The 24,400-nt window shown below is 37.4% G+C and overlaps 2 protein-coding genes across 2 annotated transcripts in view; one reads left to right on the top strand and one right to left on the bottom strand.

The window, feature by feature from the left end:
- LOC145994132 (pseudouridine-5'-phosphate glycosidase-like) overlaps positions 1-15,961 on the bottom strand; it is a 170,708-nt gene extending 154,747 nt beyond the window's left edge. Inside the window, exons 1-4 of the mRNA XM_083130222.1 lie at positions 15,865-15,961; positions 7,266-7,499; positions 2,606-2,746; positions 1,159-1,234 (exon numbers count right to left, since the gene is read on the bottom strand). Of these exons, the coding sequence (XP_082986348.1) occupies positions 1,159-1,234; positions 2,606-2,746; positions 7,266-7,484 (436 nt within the window). The 5' untranslated portion in view covers positions 7,485-7,499; positions 15,865-15,961. The remainder of the gene's footprint in view (positions 1-1,158; positions 1,235-2,605; positions 2,747-7,265; positions 7,500-15,864) is intronic.
- Positions 15,962-16,764: 803 nt separating this feature from the next.
- The window catches only part of LOC145994363 (EF-hand domain-containing protein 1-like), a 65,446-nt gene continuing 57,810 nt past the window's right edge, over positions 16,765-24,400 (top strand). The window contains exons 1-2 of the mRNA XM_083130479.1: positions 16,765-16,900; positions 19,581-19,723. Of these exons, the coding sequence (XP_082986605.1) occupies positions 16,853-16,900; positions 19,581-19,723 (191 nt within the window). The 5' untranslated portion in view covers positions 16,765-16,852. The remainder of the gene's footprint in view (positions 16,901-19,580; positions 19,724-24,400) is intronic.

Genomic DNA, 24,400 nt, shown 5'->3' with positions numbered 1-24,400 from the left:
AAGAACTTGCAGAAGCATTAGGCGTTGATCAAACAACAGTTTCCAAATGCCTCAAAGCCATGGGAATGATTCAAAAGATGTCACATTGGGTTCCACATGAATTGAAAGACAGAGACGTTGAAAGATGAAAAACCATTTGCGAATTGCTGCTTCAAAGACAGAAAAGAAAGGGGTTTTTGAATCGCATTGTTACTGGCGATGAGAAGTGGATCCATTACGAGAACCCGAAACGAAAGAAGGCCTGGGTGAAGCCAGGTCAACCAGGTCCATCACAACCGAAATGAGATATTCACTGTGCAAAGGTTATGCTGTGCATATGGTGGGATATGAAAGGTGTGGTGTACTATGAGCTGCTGCAACCGGGTGAAACTATTAATGGAGAACGTTATCGAAAACAATTAATGCGTTTGAAGCAAGCTCTGGCCAGGAAATGACCAGAATGGGAGAACAGACATGATAAACTTATTTTTCAACATGATAACGCTCGCCCACATGTTGCAAAACCGGTCAAAACCTATTTAGAAAATACCGGATGGGAAGTTTTACCCCACCTGCCGTATTCACCAGACGTTGCTCCTTCAGACTACTACTTCTTCGATTGCATGAATAACGATTTGATTGGACAGCGGTTCACTTCTTCAGAAGATATCGAAAAATGGGTCTCTGACTGGATCGCTTCAAAGGATGAGGACTTCTTTCGCCACGGAATCCGTAACTTGCCTGACAGATGGGCGAAAGTGGTGGCTCGCGATGGACAATATTTTTCTTACGGTATTTACGTATTTTGTGTTTGAACTACAGTTTCAATGTGTGCGTAACAACCGCACAAATTAATTCCTAGACCAAATACTTCCTGTTACAACTTGAGCTAGGTGCATCTTTCTGGTTGAACACGCATTAGAACACCTACTGTAGAAAATTAATGTTCACAAACACCTAAAAAAACATTGACCATATGTACAATAATTTAAAATATTCCTTGACCTTTTTAGGTTGATTTCTTTGATTTTTACGTGTTTTTCAGAACTTCCAGGCAAGCGGGAACCTTGCAAAAATATATAATATAAAAAGTATAAAATATTTTAATTTTTAAACCTTACGAAAATCATCATAAACAACTTCATTACGTATGGATGATAAAATAAACACACATCTCACCTGTTGCAAAAATTGGAATTCCAACCATCTCAGCTACAATCATGGTTCCAGACACAGTTGTTCCACCATTAAGATTCTGGAAAAAAAGCATTTTTACATTCAAGTGCTACACAATAAACCTCATACTACAGGTTAAATCTATATGTAATAATTTCACATAAACACAGGGCTGGATTTATGGCGGAGTACGGGCAGGGGGAGGGGGGCCTTGCAAAGGGGCTCCACTGGCGAAAAATTGATTTTCAGAATGCCAGAAAATAAAATCTAAAAAAAAAAAAAAAAAAAAAAGAAAGTATTTTAAATGTGCTAAAATATTGCTTATTTAACATCGATTTTCTGCCATTTCTGGCTAATTGCAACAATGAGGATGAGTGATAAATAAATGAACATTCGTGAAGAACACACATGTCCAGTTTGGGCCTTGAACCCAGGAACTTTAGTGATGAGACTGAAAGTCGAACATTTAACATGCTTGACCGAGCCAGCAGCAAAATATTAAAAAAGATAACTGGCATAGCTTGGCCTGAAAGTTGTAAATAAATTTGTTTATGATGGGGGGGGTAATGTTATTAGCCTCTGGTCTCTACATATAAACATCAGGGCCTGCATCAACACCAGATTAGGTTTGTGGAATGTTGTTCAGGAGAATACAATACATTCGAAGGAAATTATGAGGTCCCAAAGGCAATTGTTGATAATGTGATAATTCAGCAGTTTTGGAGTAAGGCCACCTTTAGATGGAAGAATTTCCCGTAGTATCTGCACTTGTGACCTAGAGGTCGCTTTTGATTGCTTATGATACGAAAAATGCTACAGAAATAGGACCGATTCTATCGTTGAGAAATGCCATCACACTTTTCACTTTACACAGTAGAATTTTGGTCATGGCATAAATGTTACGAAAAATGCTTTCGTCTAAAGCAGGCCTAAAATGTGATAACCCACAAAAGTTGGAAACCGAGAATAATGCAAGTGAAATATCATCCATTCCATTGTGGCTTATGTATTTCCCAGATGTGTCTTGTTTTTTTGCCAATTACCGCCACTGAATAGATCTTGTTCACTAATGTGCAGCAACAATGCCTAATGTTATCTTACATTTGAATGGAGTGTGGGTTATCTAGTTTTACTCCATGCACAATGTCATCAACTGTAAATGTAGCTGTCAAAGCTGTATCTACTTCACTACTTCATTTTGGAGTATCTACTAGATAAAAATGCCATGTGGGAGATGATTGGACAAAGTAATCCAAAAAAAAAGTTCATGTGAAATCTGATACAAATAACAGCACATATCCTGCAATTATTGTTAACATCTCCCTAACAATGAAGTGAGTATAATTTTCTCCCCGAAATATAGGCTAGATCACCTACATATCCATTATATATTCATTACAAATATGTCTCTAAGGTAAATAACTAACATCTCTTTAAAATTTATGAATACCTTGCTAAGGACGTAAGGAAAATCTCTTCTGGAAGTCTTAATGGCTGTATTTTTCATTTCTGCTAGTTCCACGAGATCATCTTTTTCTATCCCAACCTTGATTCTTCCATTAATTATTCCAATCGTAGCAGGGGTAGCTCCCTACAAGAAACACCAAAATATTAGATTAAACCCAACGAATTACAGTAGATTGGGCATTCACACATAAAAATGAAAATGTTGGATGAGTCAAACTTTGAAACAGGCTAATAGTTCAATTCAGAATTTGACAAGGTACAAAAATGTTCATTATTATGTGGTACTTGGCATTAATATACCAAAGGAATTCAGTTTGCAATATACATATATATATTGCAGATTTTCGTGACTACGAACATTCTCTTTCATTAGAATGAACCTGTAAATTCATAACAGGCTGAGAGTGTTGAAATGTTCAAACTAATGACATTACCTCACAAGAATGTATGGGGCAAGTTGAAAGGTAGTATTGTGAATGCATGTGGCACTTTGCTAGGGAAGGAGGGGGAGAATCTCAATTTGCCATTTGAAAATATTGACTGCTAAAGGTGCGGTGGTTCAGTTGGAAGAGTTTGATTTTATATAACAAAGTCCCAGCATAAAATGGCTCTGGTGCTCACCAACGCCACATTTGTAAATTTTGAATATCTTGGCCTGTTTTGAAGTTTCATCTTCATTCTCTATAGTGAAAGAATATCTAGCCCAGGAACTTTAAATCTAGGATGGGTGTCATGGCATCCCCTGGAAAATAAATGTCTGTAATATCATATATTTCTTTTTTCACAAAATTTGCATTAATTATTTTATGGAATTATAAGCAAATTAAAGTAGTGCTCTCTTCAGAGGGCAAAATGGATTTGGGAGGAAAAAAATCCTTGCTTGCCCCTACTTGGAGAAAATCCTGCAGGCATCCAAGGTGCATGATGTTGAGTGAAGATGTATTGATAGCATCGGAGCAAAGGGAACACTTGAACATTGCAAAAAGATCTTTGCTGTAGTGTTGCCTCCTAGAGGAAAAAGATGCAAACGACTTAATATGGAATAGTCTGTGCAAAAAAAGTTGGAAGACATATTGAAAATATGTAAAGTTGGTAGTTCCTTGTGTGTTTGGAAAGTCACCCAAATAAATGTAGTTATCTCTATAATGTATGTGTTTCCATTGCACAACACTGGCTTTTCAGGCAAGATTTTCATTCATAATGCAAGTATTGGAACCACTCATTCTGCCAAACCAATTTCCTCCTCACTTTTCCAGGTTTTACAAAGATCATTTTTTTAGGGATTGCAATACCAGACTGAAACAATACTGATGCTTAAGCTGGAACTCTTACCTCACTGAGACTGAAACACAAATCTAAAAGTTGAATGAATTAAAAATAATTCAGAATAATTATAAGTTTCAATGCATGTTCATTAAAACTCTCTGGTGTGGGAGCACAGAATAATTCTCTCAGTGGATTAGGCATCATAGACATATGTCACAATATATATTAAATATCCCCTCAGTATTCATTTTGAACTATTCTTCTTTCATATTTTCAGAACATAAAAAGGCAGGATTAAGAACAAGTTAATTCTACAATCCAACTTTCCACTTTGGGTAATTTTTACGTGGTCACCCTGCATAAATGGAAACAAATATGCCCTTTATAGATATCACATGTGATACTTGATATATACCACATCAGCACATAGGCTATTTGTGCCCATTACATAATATGGGGATAAGCCCCTTACTAAAACAAAACAGAAGACAGGACCTTCATACAAGAAAAAAAACATGTCTGCTAAAAGCTTCCTACATCAACTGCTGAAACAAATACTGTCATAGATTACAAATGAAGGGTTCGGGTGTGAAACATGGTAAGGGACATTTTGGTCATTTCTGATTCTATTTAGAGAAAAAGTTATTATAAGCTATACTGTACATAACTTGTTTTTGTGTTCTGTTTATCAATTTCACAAGGCTTCACTGAGTCCAATGCAAATTGCATGACATGGCAATTTCACTCGAAAATTGTAGGTTGTCACATTTTACTTCGTAACTCAAAAATTACAAAAATGTCACCATGTTTTACATCCCGAGACCTTCAAATACACATAACAACTAAAGTCACACAGTCTATGAGGATAAAATCTCTGTAACATACTTAAAAGCTGAGGTTGCAAAGGGGCACTCAGCACACATAAGGACAAACACAGGACAACATAGTGCCACAAAGGGTAATCCTGGCTGGTAGAGCCTTTTGGGCCAGCAAAAGAAGCAGTTGCTGGGGTGTACCACAGTAAAGTGAGGGTGACTTCTGGGTGTCTTCTAGAAGAGTGCTCCTTACACTTCATCACACAGGGTACATCCTAAGGAGATTTCACACCACAGCATCAAGCTGCAAGTGACACTTGTTTCTCTGCTCAGTTCGCATGATATATGAATAGATTCCACCTCAAGATGAGAGTGATGTTAGTTCTCGAAAGCTTGGAATATTTTCCACAACTTACCTGGTCGATAGCCCAAGAGAATCTATTCATCATTCGTCACCAGGAAAGCTTCAAGTCTTAATTCAAGACACTGATATAATTGAACTACTCAGTTTACTAGTCACCAGAAAAAAAAAACATAAGAACTGGCATTGCTATGTGTAAATCATGTTGTAAAATGTGTGCAACTCAGGAGAGGCATGTTGTCCATGAGAAAACAGATAAATCATATGCACTGACTTCAAACTGTACACACTAGACTTCTTGCTTTCCTTTCCAGCATGGATAAAGCAAAAACCTAAACACTAGAACAGTGATTCTCAACCTAAGAGAGACTATGGCTCTGTAAATTATTTATTTAAAAGTCAATGCCTGGATCCCAAAAATTTTCCTCATAGATACCTTTCCAGTATTAAAAATTTTATATATGAATTAGCATGTACCCTTGAAATTAAATATTGATAAATAAATTTTGACATAATCATAAAGAGTAATAGTTTGATTACATCTAGGCTTGTTGACAAATAAAAATATGGATGACGTAGCAGAAACATCATCGCATTGTAATCAATTGATCCTGGACTCGATACCTGGTGGAGACACATAGTAGTGCAAATCCAACTTTAAACTAAAGTGTGGGTCCAGTCTTGATTAGCCTCTTGTCTATAAAGAGGACTTAAAAAACAGAAACTCACAACTAATTTATGAAATTAGGTTTATGTTATGTCAACCACTTTCAGCAGAACCTTTTGTGGCCCAGAATTGTTGATACGAGGACCCGGTACCATACCATTTTGAGAAACACTGCACCAGAGTACCCTACCACGTGGACTGATGCACTGTCTGTTTCAAACAAAAGCAGTCATGTCCTAAATGGTCAAAACACAGGCCCTTTGCATGATGTTGAAGTCAAATTACAGCCGATAACTGCACCAACAAACTTGATGAAACCAAAAGAATGCTGCATTTAAATATTAAAACATTGTACTTATCAGTACATTATTATATCAACAAATTAGAGGGTCAAACTTGCTGTAAGGCAAGTAAGTTTTGAAGCTTTCCTGCTGACGAATGATGAATAAATTCTCTTGGGCTATCAACCAGGTCAATTCTGGAAAAGTTTCCGAGAGCTAACATCACTCTCATCTTCAGGGTAGAAGTAAAAAAGGTAAAGTGTTCCCCTGTGCATAGCACCACGCCATGAAGGCGTATAGGGTAGAAGTAATGGGGTATTTTAGTGTGGCGAAGTTCGGGATGATGTTCTTGTCTCTGCACCTCCGTAAGAAACCTAAGCTTGATAGTAGTTTCGCTTTCTTGATCTGTAAATTCTCAAATATACGGATGCGACATGACATTTCCTCCCCGTAGAGGTATTTGAAATAAGCCTTCAAGCTTTCCTGATGACGAATGATGAATAAATTCTCTCGGGCTATTGACCAGGTCAATTCTGGAAAAGTTTCCGAGCTTTCGAGAGCTAACGTCACTCGCATTCTCACATCATCTTCTCATCTTCTTCACCATCAGTTCTACCCTGAAGATGAGAGTGACGTTAGCTCTCGAAAGCTCGGAAACTTTTCAAGAATTGACCTGGTCAATAGGCCGAGATAATTTATTCATGCTAGGCCTCTGATTGGGTTCTCATCTAGAGTTTACATATAGCTTGTTGGAGTGAAGCATTCACTGTGCACAGGCGAGCAACAAACTGAGGTGTAATATAATTAAGCCTTGTTTCCATATTTAAAAACACTAAGTTGCTGACCAAGGCAATTTATTATAAAGATAATAAGAACTCTTCGTCTGAGGAAGACCCTGATACAGGGTCGAAACGTTACCTGTTAAGTGTTTTTATCTTAATAATAAATTGCCTTGGTCAGCAACTTAGTGTTTTCAAACTGAGGTGACATGATGCATGGTATTAAGAAAACAGTCCAGTCCGAGCGACATGAAATCAACAAGTGACACATGCAGCTTGTCATGTATCTTTGGTTCAAAAGATTCAATTGCTTACTGAGGGTTCACTTCCTTGCAACATGTGTCGCTTGCAGTTTGTTGCCTGTTGCATGTCACTTGCCACTTCAGTGTGAAATCTCCCTTAAACATTAAAGCATATTTCCTTTTCTGAATCACTAAGTACTCCAAGTACGCACAACAATAGGGAAAATCTTACCTGTTCTCTTACAATGGCTTCAACCTGCAGAGCTGTTTGCAAATTTTCAGGGTAAGGCATTCCATGTGTTATTATGGTAGATTCCAGTGCAACAACAGGCTTCCCATTTTTCAATGCAGAAGATACTTGTGGCAAGATATCAATGCAACTACTATGCTGGCATCTTTTTAAAATATATTGTGCACGATGTTTCACAAACTGGAGCACTTTACATGGCATGATTAATAAAAAAACCTGGAAAGAAAAGTATAAAAATACTTTAAAAATTCTATGACCACATTAAAGCATACAATGCATAAACAGCAATGATCTTGTGTAATTATTTTACAAAATAGTGACGATTCACAAGTCTTATCAGACTGTCCATGTAGCCACTGTCATTTCACACATAATTGTGTGGATATGGAGGATTCACAGTGGCACAGGCAAATTCACCCTCCACCCAAAATGAACCTGCCAGTGCTATAGTTCCAAAATTTTAAAAAGGTATACAGTAAGTTTCATGAAATGTTGTGTGATGCACAGCTGCGGCTGTAGCTCGGTAGACGCGCCGGTAGAGCATGGATTCTGAGCGAAAAGTCGCTGGAGTTGAAATAAATTTTGATATGCTCGTCTACCTCACCAAGTCACCAGCCAATGCCCACGAGCTCTGCATTAGAAGAGGGTGATGCATTGGAGAAAAGCAAATAGTCGACTTTATACATATATTATATAGACACACGAAAATACTCTATAGACCCTATTACACAAGATATATATACAAACATAAAGCAACCATCTACGTTGGCCAACGTACCCCAACACATTCCCCCCCTGGGCTCTGGCTAGTGTTGCGCGATTTCACTCACGAAATCACTGTTGTGGGGGGGGTGGTGGCCACAATCCTACCTTGGTCCAGCCGATGTGTGTACGTCGTCCTCCGTCCAGCGCTGGTCCGTGTGCAGGGTCACAGGGTCACGATGGGGTCCTCGGGTCGAGTCCCGACAGCATGGGGAAGGAAGCTCGGGCAACGGCACGACGACTGCGGTCAGTGCGCGAGGTTACACTTCCGTACGGTGTCACGGTCCACGGTCACTCAAACACATACGTAACCGACAGTTCCTGGCCAACTCGGAACCGTACTTCTTTATATCACCAAAGTGATATCACCGGAACTACTTCGGTATATCTTCGCGGTAGCGCATCAAGTGTCCAGAAACTCACTTCTCTATCTCACCTCGGTTCTAAGTCAACTGTCTCCTCTCTCTCAAAAATTGTCCTCCTCCGGTCCCCTTCGATTCCAGGGTTGCCACATATTTTGGCGTCATCCCCTCCTTTGGAATGACCACCGAATCTAAATGGGAACCAATAGACACACTTGGACCCGTGGTACTGCTGGAAGCGGCCCTGGGGCTGTTGCTCGTCGGGGCCCAAAGACTACCTTACTGTCCGGTGCTGCCATCTAGGGACTCCTCCACGCAAACACGCACACACAGATGAACAAAATCTTCATCCCCACTATTCCATTTGCATGTCTTGTGCAATTATATTAATGAAATATCACCCCCAAAGGCACTGTTTCATTGAACATAAATGTTCCCCCTTTATCAATAAAATAATACACACATCTTAATACAATATCAAAGTCCCCCCTTTAATAACAAATACATGGTTCTCATTAACAAGTCGAACTATCCCTAAACACAATATTAACACTCTTATACACTGAACTTATGCCGATTGTGATTGAAGGAACGTTTTCAACATGGAATATGAAGTATAATTTATATATGTAGATGGTGAATTTCTAAGGGGGTTTGCAATTGCTGATGTGGGCAAGCGAAACGTGGTTGGCAACACTGGCATGGCACCTTTCGGCAAAAAAAACAGATCCCTCCTTGGACGCAAGTGCGGAAAGCAATGAATCAAGGCTTCCCTATTCATTTCTGGACAGGAGAAGCGGCAAAACGATGCCCACCGGCGCTTAGGTTCGAGGAGAGATCAGGCGTCGGTCCTACGTTGCGACATGTCGTCAGTAACGAAGGACTTAGCCTCCTTTTTTAATACAAAAAACAGAATTTGGTTGAAGACCGGGAGAGGCTAGCGCATGATTGGGGTGGAATAACGGTGCATGCCGATATTTAGGAAGAATTCCCCCCCTACCCGTGAAATTGGGAAAAGTGGATTTCGCAATAAAAAGTATTCCTGTAGTCGAACAAGGGTGCCGAAGAACGCGTTCCTCAACCAGCAGAGAGAGCGAGCAACGAGGCAGGCCAATGTAAAATATATCTATACACACACACTAAAAAAATTGTATTTACATAAATCAGGAAAAAGCTGTACATTACAGTTGAGACCATGTTTACATTAACATTGGATTGTGTTTTCATTATATATATATATATATACTGGGTGGTCCAAAAGTCCTGGAATGGTCAAATATCGTGAGAAATACACATCGAATCGGAAAACGAAAAAATACGTGTTTAATAAGTGAAAGAAAGCTATTCAATGATATCATACGTGATTCCCCACTTTGTATTGTAGAATCGGATGACGGTGCTATTTGCATGGGAAACTTTACCTTTTTACCTTTACGTCCGCGTGATGTCATGCATCACGATAACGGAACAGTGAAAAAAGTCAGCTGTGAGGAGCTCTCCTTCCTTCCCACCTTCCCCAAAAAAGGTTGGGTCTTGCAATCTACAAATGTGCTGACTGGAAGGGAAGTACTGCGAAGTTAGGCAGCGATTTCTTTCTTTGGTATGGGAATAATTTTCAACAGTACCAACGATTGCTTGCTTCATTACGAAAATTACCAACAGGATTTTGCCAGCTATCTGATTGTCAAGTGCTGCGAAGTCAGAATATCGGTTAACAGGGCCGAAATGCGACTGCCAAGAGGTCGGTGGCATTATTCCTCAAACCTCCCCCCCCCCCCAAATCTTGTTTGCAATGGCCTTGTATTACAGTAAAGGCTAATTTCTTTTAATTAAAAGTTGATACATGTACGGAATTCAAGATAGTATTATTACAAACATTGTTAAGAAAAAGTGTCAAATTATTTCACTAAAGTTGAAAGTAGAGCCAATTTAACCCAAAACAATAAAATTTAAATATATTTTCAAATTTTTAAAACTATCAGAAAGTAAAATTTCATCACAATTGTTTTTCCTTTTAGGCCTGAAGACATTGTACTGTACAAATTCGCAAAGTGCATAATCACATGAAGAAATCTTTTCTGGTATCATTTTTTGCTCTCCTTAATTCCCTATTGTTGTGTACCAACAACAAAACCTCTAAAATTGAACTGGAACTCTATATAAGAATGATATATTTAATAATGGTATTTACATATCCGCTGGGTGGGAAATAATTAGTATATCCCTTGTTGGGATGTATCATTCACAACCAGCGGTTGGAATGGTTTAAAACAGGGATGGAATCATCCTCATCTGATCCCCCTTTAAAATTCCACCAGGAATTAAAATGGATACATGTAAACCTATATTTGTTCACAATTTCCATTAAATCCATAATGACTGCAGAATGAGGCCCAAGATCTTTATATATTTCGGGGGGTTGTAAACCAAGTCCATTTTTAAAAAACATATTAAATGAAGGTAAATTATGTTTTTGTGGGGTAGGCGCTCATTCATTTATAAATATCATATACTACACAAATACTACATTTTTCTACATCTTTTGAAACATCTCTTGAAGTGTTAATTGACTGATACTGAAATTATCCCTTACACACCCCATACTATTTTAGATGACACAGATATGTATATCACACACAAAAAACGCACAATATTTAATCACAGTGGCTACAGTATATTCCACCCCCAGCCTAAGCAATTAAACTCCCCTTCCTTCCCAAAACTTGGGAGCTATTGTTGACCTTTGACGCAGATGCGGAGGGAACTTGCATGATGACATCCAAGTCACAGATAAAGAAGCTCCCATATGAAAGAACTTTCTGAAGTCTAGAGAATATTCTAAATACTTGCAGCTACTTCTGCTCATAAACAAAATGAGCGAATGTAATAGATACTGTTCATATTCTGTGATTTATCCTTAAAGTTGTGCGTTGCCTACATTTTCACTCTTCATTGCAAACAAATTATGCAAAATAGTTTATCTTATGTATAAGGGGGCTGATGGCAGTTCCAGGGGGGCTGAGCCCATCCTGGCCGCTGCCTGGCTACGGGCCTGGTTGCACGTTACAAGTCACGTTAATACGTCAGTTTAAATTGCTGATTTTATACTAAATGTTGTTTGAATTCACGGTATGACGATGGAACGTGATGAAAAGAGAAGAAAGTGAGACTAAATATCGAGAAGACAATTCAGTCTAATCTCTCCCAACTAATCATTCACTTTGATAAATGTCCTCGGTTAAATATGAAGTCTTGATTGGCACATCATTTTATGTATATACCTGTCAAAAATTCAAATCAATGTTATAGCTCAGTAGGAAGCTAAGGATATATGCTGAAAAGGAATACCAGCTTACACATGCTGGTGAATAGTGTTTACATAATATAAAATAAATATTTTTATAATTATTATATTGATAAAAAACTAGAAATAACAAAAGTTACAAGAGCATCAAATTATGCACTTGTCTACAAGAACATATGAGGTAGAGTAAGTCTTTTTCGTAATATTTGGGCATGCGTCAGTTCTACATCTGAGTAAACTCAATATGTCAATTTCTTCAACCAGGTTTACAAGATGGCTTCCATGTGGTTAATTCACATCCAAAATGCAGAAGATATTTCTCTCACTTTGTCTTATTTCTCAAAACATTCATTTGAGGTAATGCATTATTCATGTACTAGCTTGATAATGCAGATGCAAGCAGATAATAATTTCCTGCTTCCAATTTTTAAACTTGGCACTTTTCACAAGTTCCAAACCTTTTTTAAAGATTATGCCATTATAAAGGCATTTTCAAGATTCTGTTATGAACAAAATGTCTCTATATAGTTTAAACAAACTATTAAAGATTAACTTGCAAAGTATAATCTTTCAAAATATCCAGATTTATACAAATATCAATCCTTCACCAATAGCCACATTTTTACTTATCTTCCTTCCATCATGAGATTCCTCTAAAGTCACAGACAACTAGTATTAGAGCAACTAGTTCAAGCCAGATTTTTTAGTATGAGTTATCTTCAATTGTTTTTGTTTTATATTTTTGTCCATAAGTGCTTAACAGCTTGAATGTTTGTGTAGTAAATGTACATATTTGCTCTGTTACAGCTATTTTACTATGTATATCACAATATACTTATCCAATGATTACAATTACCATTTTTTGAATGTTGATACAAAATACCAAGTATGACATCATATTATACATTGAACAATTTTAAAGAGTTGACCTTTGTATATAAACCTTGATGCCAATGCAAATGTACATAATTTCAATAAATTTAATTATAAATTTGAATGTATCATATCTTTCTTGTCTGAAAGAACACACATGATTTAAAATATTTGTTTTTCATTTTGTCAGTCAAAAATAACTGTTATGAATATGAATTCAAAATATTGCACAATTTGATAATTTTGTCATTATATACAAATTGGCTTTTTTAAACATCATATTTAATAAAATTAGTTTAAATAGTAATTTCGGACATTTAATTGCATTATATGAATAAATTTTGAGTAATCATATGACTAAATTATTATAGATACTGCACAAATGTGGAACTTTGAACTTAGCCTAACCATTTTCATATGTTGTTATGACAATGTATTATTTTTATTGTCATAATGGCGTGCAAAGAAAATTAGAATAATTTCCCTGCTCCACACCACTTTCATACTTGAAAGCATTGCAGTCTTAATACCGCAGTTAAAATTTTTGCTGGGATGAACGCAAGAAGGTGACTCTGTGTGTATGTGTGTGTTTCATTGTTTTCGAACTAAAAATAGAATGTTTTATACAATGAAAAGAATATTTAATTATTTAATTTGAGTTTCAATAAATTAATATAAATCGGTACGATTGTTTGATGCCTTCCCCCAGAAAAGATTCTGTGAGCTCTGAACTTTCGAAATATTTATTAACTATATGAAGTAAAAAGAATAAAATGTCAAAATAGGAATATCTCTCCCTTCTTTTCTAGATTTTGTTCAATTCGATGGTAACAGTTTCATACATCGGAGACACATTTCTTCAATTTTTACACAAGAAACTACTTACGGAAATGAGTTTCCCCAAGGTTGACAACGTTCGTCGAGGTATTTTCTTTCATCCTGGAATATATTTGACCGGGAAATCACGTATTTTTCAAGAGAAATATCTCACCGATGCACAATTGCCATTGCTTTCATTTGCTTGCCCTACGACAACCGGATGCTGCATACGTTTGATGACGTAAGTCCCTGTCAGTGACATTAGCCCCACAAACCATCCACCATTGACGTTAGCCCAAAAAGTCACGATAGCCCCATGAACCATCACGGGGACGAGGTATGCCTACTAGGTTAGGTTCCATTATCACTCCTTTTGTTCAATTTAGCATATATGGACGTTCAGAAAGCAAATGGCAGCAGCAGCAATAGAGCGTCGGAAATAGATTTTCGTAGAAAACCATTTGCATTAAAATGGATCAAAACTACATTCCCGAACATCAACAACGCTACAGAAAATGATTTTCGTAAGTACTTTCTCCTGTAAATTTGAAAAAATCCGTCTCCGGTATAGTAAAGTGTTACCTAAAATTACGTAATTTCTGTAGAAAATATTGGGTAAGCGCTTGGAATTATCTATGTAAATTCACGACACTAAGATGCACAATATTGAACCTAAATGGTATAATGTTTTAAAACTCTTCAAACGCCCCGGTAAATTTCTCGTATCGGACAAACGGCTGAAATTTGCTAGTTCATTTAATTTGAATATTCGTACTTACGTATTCTGCATTGAGAAACATTGCTGAAGGTGGCATTTCACTTATTTCACAGCTGTATTTGCGACATATCGAGTAAGTTCACTTAGTTTCTTTTTGCCTTCGGTAACACGCAAAATGGCGGTCACAGTTTCACCAACGTACTCTGCAAACAGTGTTTCCACCCCACTGCACCCAAAATTACCTACGTAGCCCCACAAACCATTTCCGTTAAGTTTAGGTTAAAGTCTCTCCGGCTAGAGTTTGGACTTGAGGAACCCCAGACTTTTCATCTCCACTTGTGCTAGTGTGAAAGGGGGGATAGCGGTGTTGCCAAACGTCTTAGAGTCTGATTTTTTTTGTCCAGTCGTACAGGACATCTTTTCCTGTCAACATGCATCCTTCACTTGCTTGCATTTCAGGCAGAGGCAAGGAGGCGGAGACCCACGCATTCTCTTGCTACACAGCGGCAACCAGCTTCGCCGTGCTTGGCCTTTTTGGAGGTGGACTCTCTCGAGGGTGGGAGGGGGGGATGAGCTGAAAACTCTGAATTATTGCGGAGGGTTAGAATTCATTCTAGGGTATATTGCGGAGACTGTTCGTATGAACATCTCACTGCAATCAAGGTTTAGGGTCCAATTACTTGTCATGGCATATTTTGTTTTGCTTGCCAGTTAAAATAGCATGTCGAGTTCCGATTACTCAATATTATCCATCCTTTATAGTTTATATTAATTTCATTGTTGTCTACACAGCGATATCAAATAGTGAATTGTAAATTGATTGAGTGAACGAACATTGTGTGTTTTACTGATATCCTCACAAGAGTATCTACAGCATGTTTAGGGTTGAATTCAGAATTTATGCGATATAGAATGGGTGGTTGGGTCGAGGGGGGACTCATGGGGCTGCAGTTCCCTCCCGAAGTTTTGAGAAATTTAAAAGTTTCAACTAAAAGTATAAAAAAAAAATCAGGAAAACCAAATTGGTAACTGAAGAACCTCTTAAATCAACCTCCCAAATATCATTTTTGTCTTTAAACCACTTTTAACCGTGGTATCAGCATTCTTTGTGAGTGTCCCTTCATCAATATCATCATCACTCATATTCATATTCGCGATTAACCAAAAGTGGTAGAAAAGCGAAGTAAAATAAACCAAATCAATCATTAGTTGGATCATTCACAACAATGACGTCTACTTTTGTCCAGAGGCTTGTGATTCAGGTAGGTTTTATAATGATTTGTCATGCCGAAAGGTATAAAACACCAGAGTTCAAAACATTTGTTGCATAGTGGGACATCTAATTTTCTAGCTAAAAACTGCATGGATGATGATGCTTTATTGCAAACCCAGCTGACTTCAGGCAAATAAACAACACCTGTGGCGACTAATTCCATAAGTAAATTATTAACAAAAAAGGGCCGACGTTTCTTTCGGACTTGGCGTTCCCACCCGAAATGCCCATGCTATGCCACTGTCAAAATTACAATAAAATTAAGGTCACCCGTCAAAATAACGGGTCCCGTCCTTCTAGTGTTAAGTTAGGTGCGTGTACAGGAACATTACTTCTACAGAATAGAACCGAGTGGGTAGTAGCATATGGGACAAGTACATGGTCGTTGTAAATTGGCATTAAAAAAACACTCTAATAAATGTTCTGTCGCCCATATATTGTATAAATATAGCATGCACACAAATACCTACCGATACCGGGCACGCGAAATAATCTCAGATAGGCACCGCAATTTCCGCACAAACAAACCGAAAGAAACAACACGACCGACACAGCTGCGATCAGCTGGGAATCTGTAAGTGTTGCCAATCCATACTACCAACATTAAACTGAGTGACCCACAGTGCTAGGCACGATTACCGGAACTAGAACTTCGAAGTAGAAAATAGATGTGTGAAATGTAAAAAAAAACCTCTCTGATAGAAGTGGAGGACTTTCGTTTCTTTGATAAGTGAATCAATGAATCGCATACTATTGGAAATCCTGAAAATACGGGAAATCATTTCCCGAAGTTAGGATCGGGACAGGAATGTTTTTTCCCCGGTTCCCAGTGCGACGTTTCGATATCCCGCACACCTTTAATCAAGTTATTAAAAGTATTTAAGACTGTAATATTCATTGCTGGAAAGGGGGAGGTTGATGCGGACGCACTATCTTCCATCTTCCACCTTGTAAAATAAAAAGTCCCAACGCTTGGTAAGATAAAAATTCAGCATTTCGGGAAATTTTCTAGATGGGTATTGTTCGAAATTTCCAGATAATGTAAAAATCGTGACTTTTACACAGTACTTTCACGCTTCACACTCTTGTAGCAGTATCAGGAGTGCAAAAAACGTAGAATATTAAGCATTTTTAATTTTAAGCATTATCATTTCCTATTTGTTATGTTATTTCCCAACTGAAATGATTGTTCCCAAGTTTTGCCAGTGTTTTCATATGCAAACATGAGTGAACGAAAATGTTAAATTAATTGGCCTGTCTAATAAATTAGCAACTTGATATGAGAATATTGAGCGAAAAAGGGAAATTTTGTCCCTTGGAAAAGCAAATTGTTTTCTCAGATTGTGGCAACACTGATTATTGCCTAGCAACGCAGGTAAATAGTTTTGCTTGAGGAACAATTTCATCGCATAGGAAGTGGTAGCGTAATTTTCTGAATGAATCATATGTTTTTCTCTAATGGAGGGTCTTCCTTTATTACCAGGATATTCATTTAGAGATTTGACGGTAAGGCAAACAATTAGGAATAAGAGGAATTTTGATGTAAGATTTTTTTTTTTTGCTTACGCAAAAAATGAAAACTTGAAGCATGGCTTCAAAATAGGATTATATTCAATGCGGAAATTTTAATTATATGATTTACAACTATGCTGCTTTTATGTTTTGTTTAATAACTTGGGCTGCCACATATGCCCAGTGTTGTGAGCGAGTCAAAAATTACATCAAAGAAATAATATAAATTTCTCATAATTACAAAAAGACATAATTAGTAATTTGCGGAAATTATGTGCAAGAATATACCTATGTGGGAATGGAAACCTCCTCGGACCCAGGAAAATAACATTCTTCTGTTGTTGTTTTTCTAATTTTCGTCAAACTGTGTTTCTGTACCTGAAGGGATTGATTTGCTTTATTTTACTTCGCTTCTTGTGCCACTATTGGCTAATTTGCGAAGATGGGAATGAGTGATGATACGATGAAATTGATGAATGCACAGTCACAAACATCCATGCCCAGGCCTGGATTCGAACCCGGGACTCCTGGCGTCGTAGCGCAATGTGCGGTAACACTTTACTATACCGGAGACGGATTTCTTCAAATTTACAGGAGAAAGCACTTTTGCAAATCATTTTCTGTAGCGTTGTTGATGTTCGGGAATGTAGGTTTGATCTATTTTAATGCGAATGCATGTGGTTTTCTACGAAAATCTATATCCGACGCGCTATTGCTGCTGCCGCCATTTGCTTTCTGCACGAGAGCACAATACGCTCTCGTATTGTCCGTATATGCTAAATTGAACGAAAGGAGTGCTAATGGAACCTAACCTAGTAGGCATACCTCGTCCCCGTGATGGTTCGTGGGGCTATCGTAAATTTTTGGGGTAACGTCAATGGTTTTTGTGGCTACCCGTGAATGGTTTGTTGGAAATAAGTAACAACAGTAAGTACTCGTTGATGTAAGAAATATACATTATTTTCGTTAGAAATTCATTATTTCACCTAAGGAAATGTTCCGCAATGCAGAATAGTACGTTAGCAATGTAAAAAATTGCGAAATAAATCATTGATAGGTGTCTCCGGTATAGTAAAGTAGTACCCAATGTGCTAACCACTCCGCACGGGGCCCAGCTACACCTTAAGTCTTAGAATTGTTGAACAACAGCACATGTCCTCTAGTACACTTTCGATTCCAGGCACCGACTTCTGAGGAGGGGGGGGCATTTTCTGCCCCTCCAAAACTTACTTAGTGGGACTGCTATTATATATATTTACATACTTAAAATATTGTTGATTCCAACCTTCCCCCAAAAAATTTATTTTAAGTTTGCACCTCTGATCCCAGGCTGTCATGTAAAACATGAAATGTATTTGGTACTAGTTAGATATAGCGGAAACACATGGAACTCGTTTATTTTGAAATAAAATTCATTTCTACTTACCTCATATGCATAGTGGAACATTTTTCAACTCTGGATTACTTTTTTTTTTTTTTTTTTTTTTTTTCAAAAGCGTGGTTTTTAACATTATAAGTGGGCCTCCCCGATGGCGCAGTGGTAGCGTCGTCGCCCTGTAATCAAAGGGTCCCGGGTGGAGGCACATAGTGGTTTGGATCCCACTTTAAACTGTAGGCCCAATCCCGATTAGCCTTACTGTGCATAAAATGGACTTAAAACAACAACTCAATCAATTAACATTATAAGTATTTATTGGTCGTTGCTAATTGGCGGCCAAATTTTGACTCATGTTGTCTATCGTCAGCTGATATGCAGTGTTTCCAAACTTATGAACCGATAAATGCCGTACAAACTATTCACAAAAGGTTTTTAAGCTAAAATTGATCCACAAACCATTCACGGAAGGTTAGGTAATTGGAAAATTGAATTTGAAAAAAAAATATGCTAACACGTCATCTTGTAAAAGTACCACGTGGTTGTTACACTAACACTTATTAACCGAAAAATGATTGTTTTTAATCCACAAACAAAGAACATTAAATTGGAAAAAAAAATCCTGCTCGCACGTCATCTTGTAAAACTACCGCGTGGTTGCTACACTGACAGGGGCTACGTAATCGAACGCATGGAATATTTGATTCACGTAGCTGACGGTAATGGTGGCACGAGCCATGAATATTGAAAAATACCTTATTTACAGGCCAAATAACTTGCACAAAACACTTTACCCAGCTTCAGAAAGTCCACAAGAACTAAATTCCGTTAGTACTTTCTAGTCTTTTCTCCTGTAAATTTCAAGACATGTGTTTCTGCTATTTCTAAGCATTACCATGTATTTAAATTTCTTTGTAATATACTGAAGTATTACTTTTATCGACAATACATTGTGAAATTGAGTGGTTATTTATATTGGTATTCAAATGGTCAACTTAGTTGTGACTAATTGAAGTTGACAAGGTTCTGGCAAAATTGTAATCTTCTCCCTTTCACAATTCCAAAACTTAGAGCATTTTCGAGGCTGCTATTTGGTATCTATATTACATCCATTAATACAGTAAGCCTTCATAAGAAGAATCAAAAAGTTTGTAGGGGGTTCGGGTTGATAACACCTTTTTCTTTGTGTTACACTTTGGCATGGGATGATCTCAGCCTTTTACATGTTTTCAATGCTGTCATACATTCACATTTTTAGCTTGTGCTTGTAAAATTTATCAGTTTCATGTTTTCTTGTAGCAAACAAAATTTTGGAAACCTCAAATCTTGAAAGTACATGATGGTTATACATTTTACCGTCCCGTTGAATGCGGTGTTGGTGGGAAGCCTCTGCCAACTGCTGTTCAACAAAGTATTGCCGGCACTTCAATTGAGCCTCTGAGGTACGTTTTGGTATTGGTGTTCACACTTCTGTCACACACTGCTACAATAACGAGTTCAAACTGTAATCATTTCCCTGCCCTTGGTTACACAATGATTTCTTGAATATTTGCAGAACCACAAAAAAGTTAACAAAAGTTTGTGCTACTAGTTGTTCACTACTACAGCTTACTGTGCATCTTTTAATGTTTTAATTCCTGAGATTCCTTGAAGAAGGTTAGAGAAATGGGTCTGAAACGTTTGACAATAATCTGTTGAAGTGAACCACTTGTAGTACAAAACATTTTTACATTTTTTATAAATCCAGATTGCAAACCATTGTACTATATAACATGACTTGATAAATGAAATTTCCATGATTTTTTCATGCACATAAAGGTCTAATCAGCAGCGTAGTTTGGGGCCTTAGGTTGGGGGAGGGAGTTCAGAAGGTTAAAAAAATTACTTTATCATTGATAAACGTGGAAATGTAGTGGGGCGATTGACCCTCCACTTTCTCCCATCACGTTTTGCCTGCGGATCAAGTATTTTAAGGTGGCACCAGACATTTATGAAGTGTGTAAACATATATTTACATTTATTTTCCTGTAGTTTACGATTATTACAAGCATAAGAAAACAGTTTTTCGTTGTGACGTTTTAGGACACATGCTCCCTTCATCAGACATTTATTTTCAGTTATAACAATGGGTATCAATTTTTTAAACAAAAAGAATCCATTATATAATGGGTGTTGTTAATGTTACATTGTTGTACATTGTATAATGTACTTGCAGTACATTATAAATCTAAACCCAAGAACAGGTTTGTCGGCTCACATCATCGAAGAGAAGAATTTGCTTAAAAAGATGCTTAAAAAGAGAAGGGTTTTAAAAAGATTGACGGGAAACTTAGAGTTGAATGTCTGGGAAGCTTCGTTCATTGCAGAAGATCACTGGAATAAATTAAATAATGAAAATGGTAACATAGATCGAGTATGAAGTTTTCTTTTTCACAAATGGAGTAAGCCACCATCTTTAAAATTTAATGTAACAGGAAACATCAAGAGACTTTGTGAAAACAATGATGACTTTGAATTACCTGATGATATTTGGGATTCATAATTTTAAATAAAAAAATAATGTGATCAATTTTTTTTATCTGAAATAAAAATAATATACTGCTTCTTTTCACAGTTCAGTTGCTATATTACAACAATGTAACGTTGGCAACATCCATTATATTATGGATTCTTTTTGTTTAAAAAATTGCTAACCATTGTTATTAATGTATCTTTAGTCAAAATGAAAATAAATGTCTGATGAAGGGATTGTTTGTTCTCCTGAAACGTCACAATGAAAAACTGTTTTCTTATGCTTGTAATAATCGTAAACTACAGGAAAATAATTCTAGAATGCAAGCAATGCGTACATACAAGAAAAACATATATTTACAGTTTTGAGAGTGGGAATGTAAAGTTCTATTTTTTATAACATTTTTCATGAGATTTTACTATTTATCACATAATCTTAATTGAAGAAACTCACATTGTATGTAATGTGGTTTTTTCCACCTCTTTGCTAGACACCGGTTAGTGAGAAAAAAATAATTTTTTGAAACAAAAATAAAAATGTTGAAACAATTTGTAAAATGTAGGGAGGATTTGGTATACCATAACCAAATCATCAAATTTCAAATTACATCTCTGTGATAATTTTGGAATATTTCTTTTCAGTTGTTTTTGCATTTTCAGAAATTACACGTACCATTAATTAATTCATACACTTACCTGTTGTCAAGTGCAGTACATAATCTAAGGTCGGAATTTTTTCACCCTTGTCCCCGCATAAAATGACTCTGGAGTTCACCCGGCCTCAAATCAATGTGTACCTGGAGGCAGCACTGCAGGGTAAAGGTGGGCAGGGCATTGTGCTGATCACATCATCTTCAAAATGGTCGAGATCGATAATGTTTGGGCCCCTACTCTGACATCCCCTAAATGCACCTTCATGGCACTGTGCTACTCGTATATGCAGGGGGAACTTTTTACCTTTTTTTCTGATCCCCCCCCTTCCACTACAAAAATATATGGCCTATAGGTGTGATATGTTTGTTGATTGAAACATTGAAATTCAGTTTAAATCAGTAACAGAGTTTGCAAGTTCAGTGCTATTCTGCTAAATGAAAATTTAAAAAGCGAAGGTGCAAATGGAATCTTTCAGGTATAAAATGTTGTTAATTACAATAACACTAAACTAAATTCTATGGCGCAACAGCCTTCATACTTGCCAGGGCTTGCGTACTACGTAGCTTTTTTTATTGGGCGATGCATGGTCAGAGCATAGAGTCCAATTACTGCTCTTTTGTGCCTGCTGAGACTAGAATCTGCTACTATTTATTTTCAAGTTTCTGCCCAATTGTTCTCACGATACTGGGTTACACCAAACCTTTTGTAGCTCCCACCTGGAATCGAACCTGAGCTCACTTGCACCAAAGGCCAGAGCTCTAATTATCTGGCTCTTATGCAATTATATTGCTATGTGATAACTACATATAACCTTCATTCAGAATATGGTATGTGCCAAAGCGAATTACCGATGTATGAATATCAACAGAAATTGGCATTGGCAAAAATCCGATATTTCTAGAGTTTTACTTTCTAATAAGTTTTATATTTTAATTTTGTAAAATTCATTTAAAATTTGGTTAATGGATCTTCATAACTGTGGAGTTTTTAAAATAAAGTTATTGTAAAAACTCATTCATAGGATTAACCTATCTCAAAATCAGAACTGGAACAGTAAGGACGACCGTAGGAATTTTTCCAGGGAGGGGGCAAAGGAGGCATATTTTTACCCATAATAGTGATACCCACTCAAAAAACACTATTTCAATCTGAAATTATGTGTGAAATATATAATTTTCAGGTGGACATTCATATTTTCCAGGTGGGGGGGGGGGGGAGCAGCTACCCTTCTGGACGCCCATGACACCAGCTATTGCACGTGACCAGGGTTCACTGTTGTATTGGAAATTAAAAAATGAGTATCCAAACCTGAATAGAGTGGCAAGAAAATACTTGTGCATACCTGCTGCATCAGTATTCAGTGAATGAGTGTTCAGTATTGCTGGAGGGATTTGCGATATGACAAGAAGTAGGTTACTTCTAAAAGTGCTTCCAAAACTCTTGTTTCTGAAGTTGAATCTGACACCATTAAATTTCCAATATTAAGAACAGAAATTCATTTTGCATTTCATACAACTACTTGTGTACTAATGTTAAATCTCTTAGAATATACCGTATTGGCCCAAATATAAGCCGTCCCCGTATATAAGCTAGGGATGGCCAGATCCGGATCCTAAAATTTTTCGAATCTGGATCCGGAACTTTCGGATCCGGATCCAGAATTTTCGGATCCGGATCCAGAACTTTCCGATCCGGGTCCAAAACTTTCAGATCCGGATCCGGTACTTTTGGTTCCGGAATTTTTGGATCCGGATCCGTTTTGCCATCCCACATGCACTTCTTTGGAAAGTAAGAATATGCTTATAACATATTGTTACCTGCTAATATACATATATATATATATATAATATACATACACACACACATATATATATAGTGTGCGTGCGCACTTGCGCGATTTGTAATTAATTAATACACTTACAAGGGAGGTCTAAGTCTCCCCCTCTGATTTTCATGAAACTTGCAGGGCCCAAATGAAGAAACGTGTTTTTTTGTTTCGGCAAAAAAATTGTTCTAGGGGGCAACCACCTCTCGAATGTCAAGATGAGGACAAATTGAAGTGGGGATCTGACCCCTGTGTTCCCCTCCGATTTCCATGAAACGTGGCAGGTGTATAGTAGGGATGGCCAGATCCGGATCCTAACGGATCCGAAATCTAGATCCAGAACTTTTTTATTTTAATTTGTAGAACTGTAACTGTAGAACAATTGTATAATTTTTGTATAACATTTCTATCTTGTTGTATGTGTTAAAGGTTTGATCCTGGAATGGAATGTCTCACATTTATGTGTGTTTTCATTCCCCCCCCCCTCAAATGTCAAGATGATGAGAAATTGAAGTGGGGATCTGACCCTGAAACCACGTAAATATGGCATAGGAAGAAACAGGGGGCATACGGCCTCTCTATACACCTGTGAAATTTCATGAGAATCGGAGGGGGACACAGGAGTCAGATGATCCTCACGTCAATTTGTCCTCATCGTGACATTTGAGGCGGGTTTTGTCCACTAAAACAGTTTTTTAGCCGAAACAAAAAACACGTATTTCTTCCTTTGGGCCCCTCTATACACCTGCCAAGTTTCATGGAAATCGGAGGGGAACACAGGGGTCAGATCCCCACTTCAATTTGTCCTCATCTTGACATTTGAGAGGAGGTTACCCCCTAGAACAAATTTTTTGCCGAAACAAAAAAACACGTATTTCTTCATTTGGGCCCGTTTATACACACACCTGCCAAGTTTCATGGAAATCGGAGGGGGACACAGGGGTCAGATCCCAACTTTAATTTGTCCTCATCTTGACAATTGAGTGGGTTTCGCCCTGTAAAACCGTTTTTTAGCTGAAACAAAAAAAAAACACGTATTTCTTCCTTTGGGCCCCACTATACACCTGCCAAGTTTCATGGAAATCGGAGGGGGACACATAAGTCAAATGCCCACTTAAATTTGTCCTCA

Source organism: Lepisma saccharinum, chromosome 10 (assembly GCF_977018435.1).
Source record: "Lepisma saccharinum chromosome 10, izLepSacc3.1, whole genome shotgun sequence".
Classification (NCBI taxonomy): Eukaryota; Metazoa; Arthropoda; class Insecta; order Zygentoma; family Lepismatidae; genus Lepisma; species Lepisma saccharinum.
Note: the sequence above shows the minus strand (reverse complement) of the source record. Positions and strands in the feature narration are given on the sequence as shown.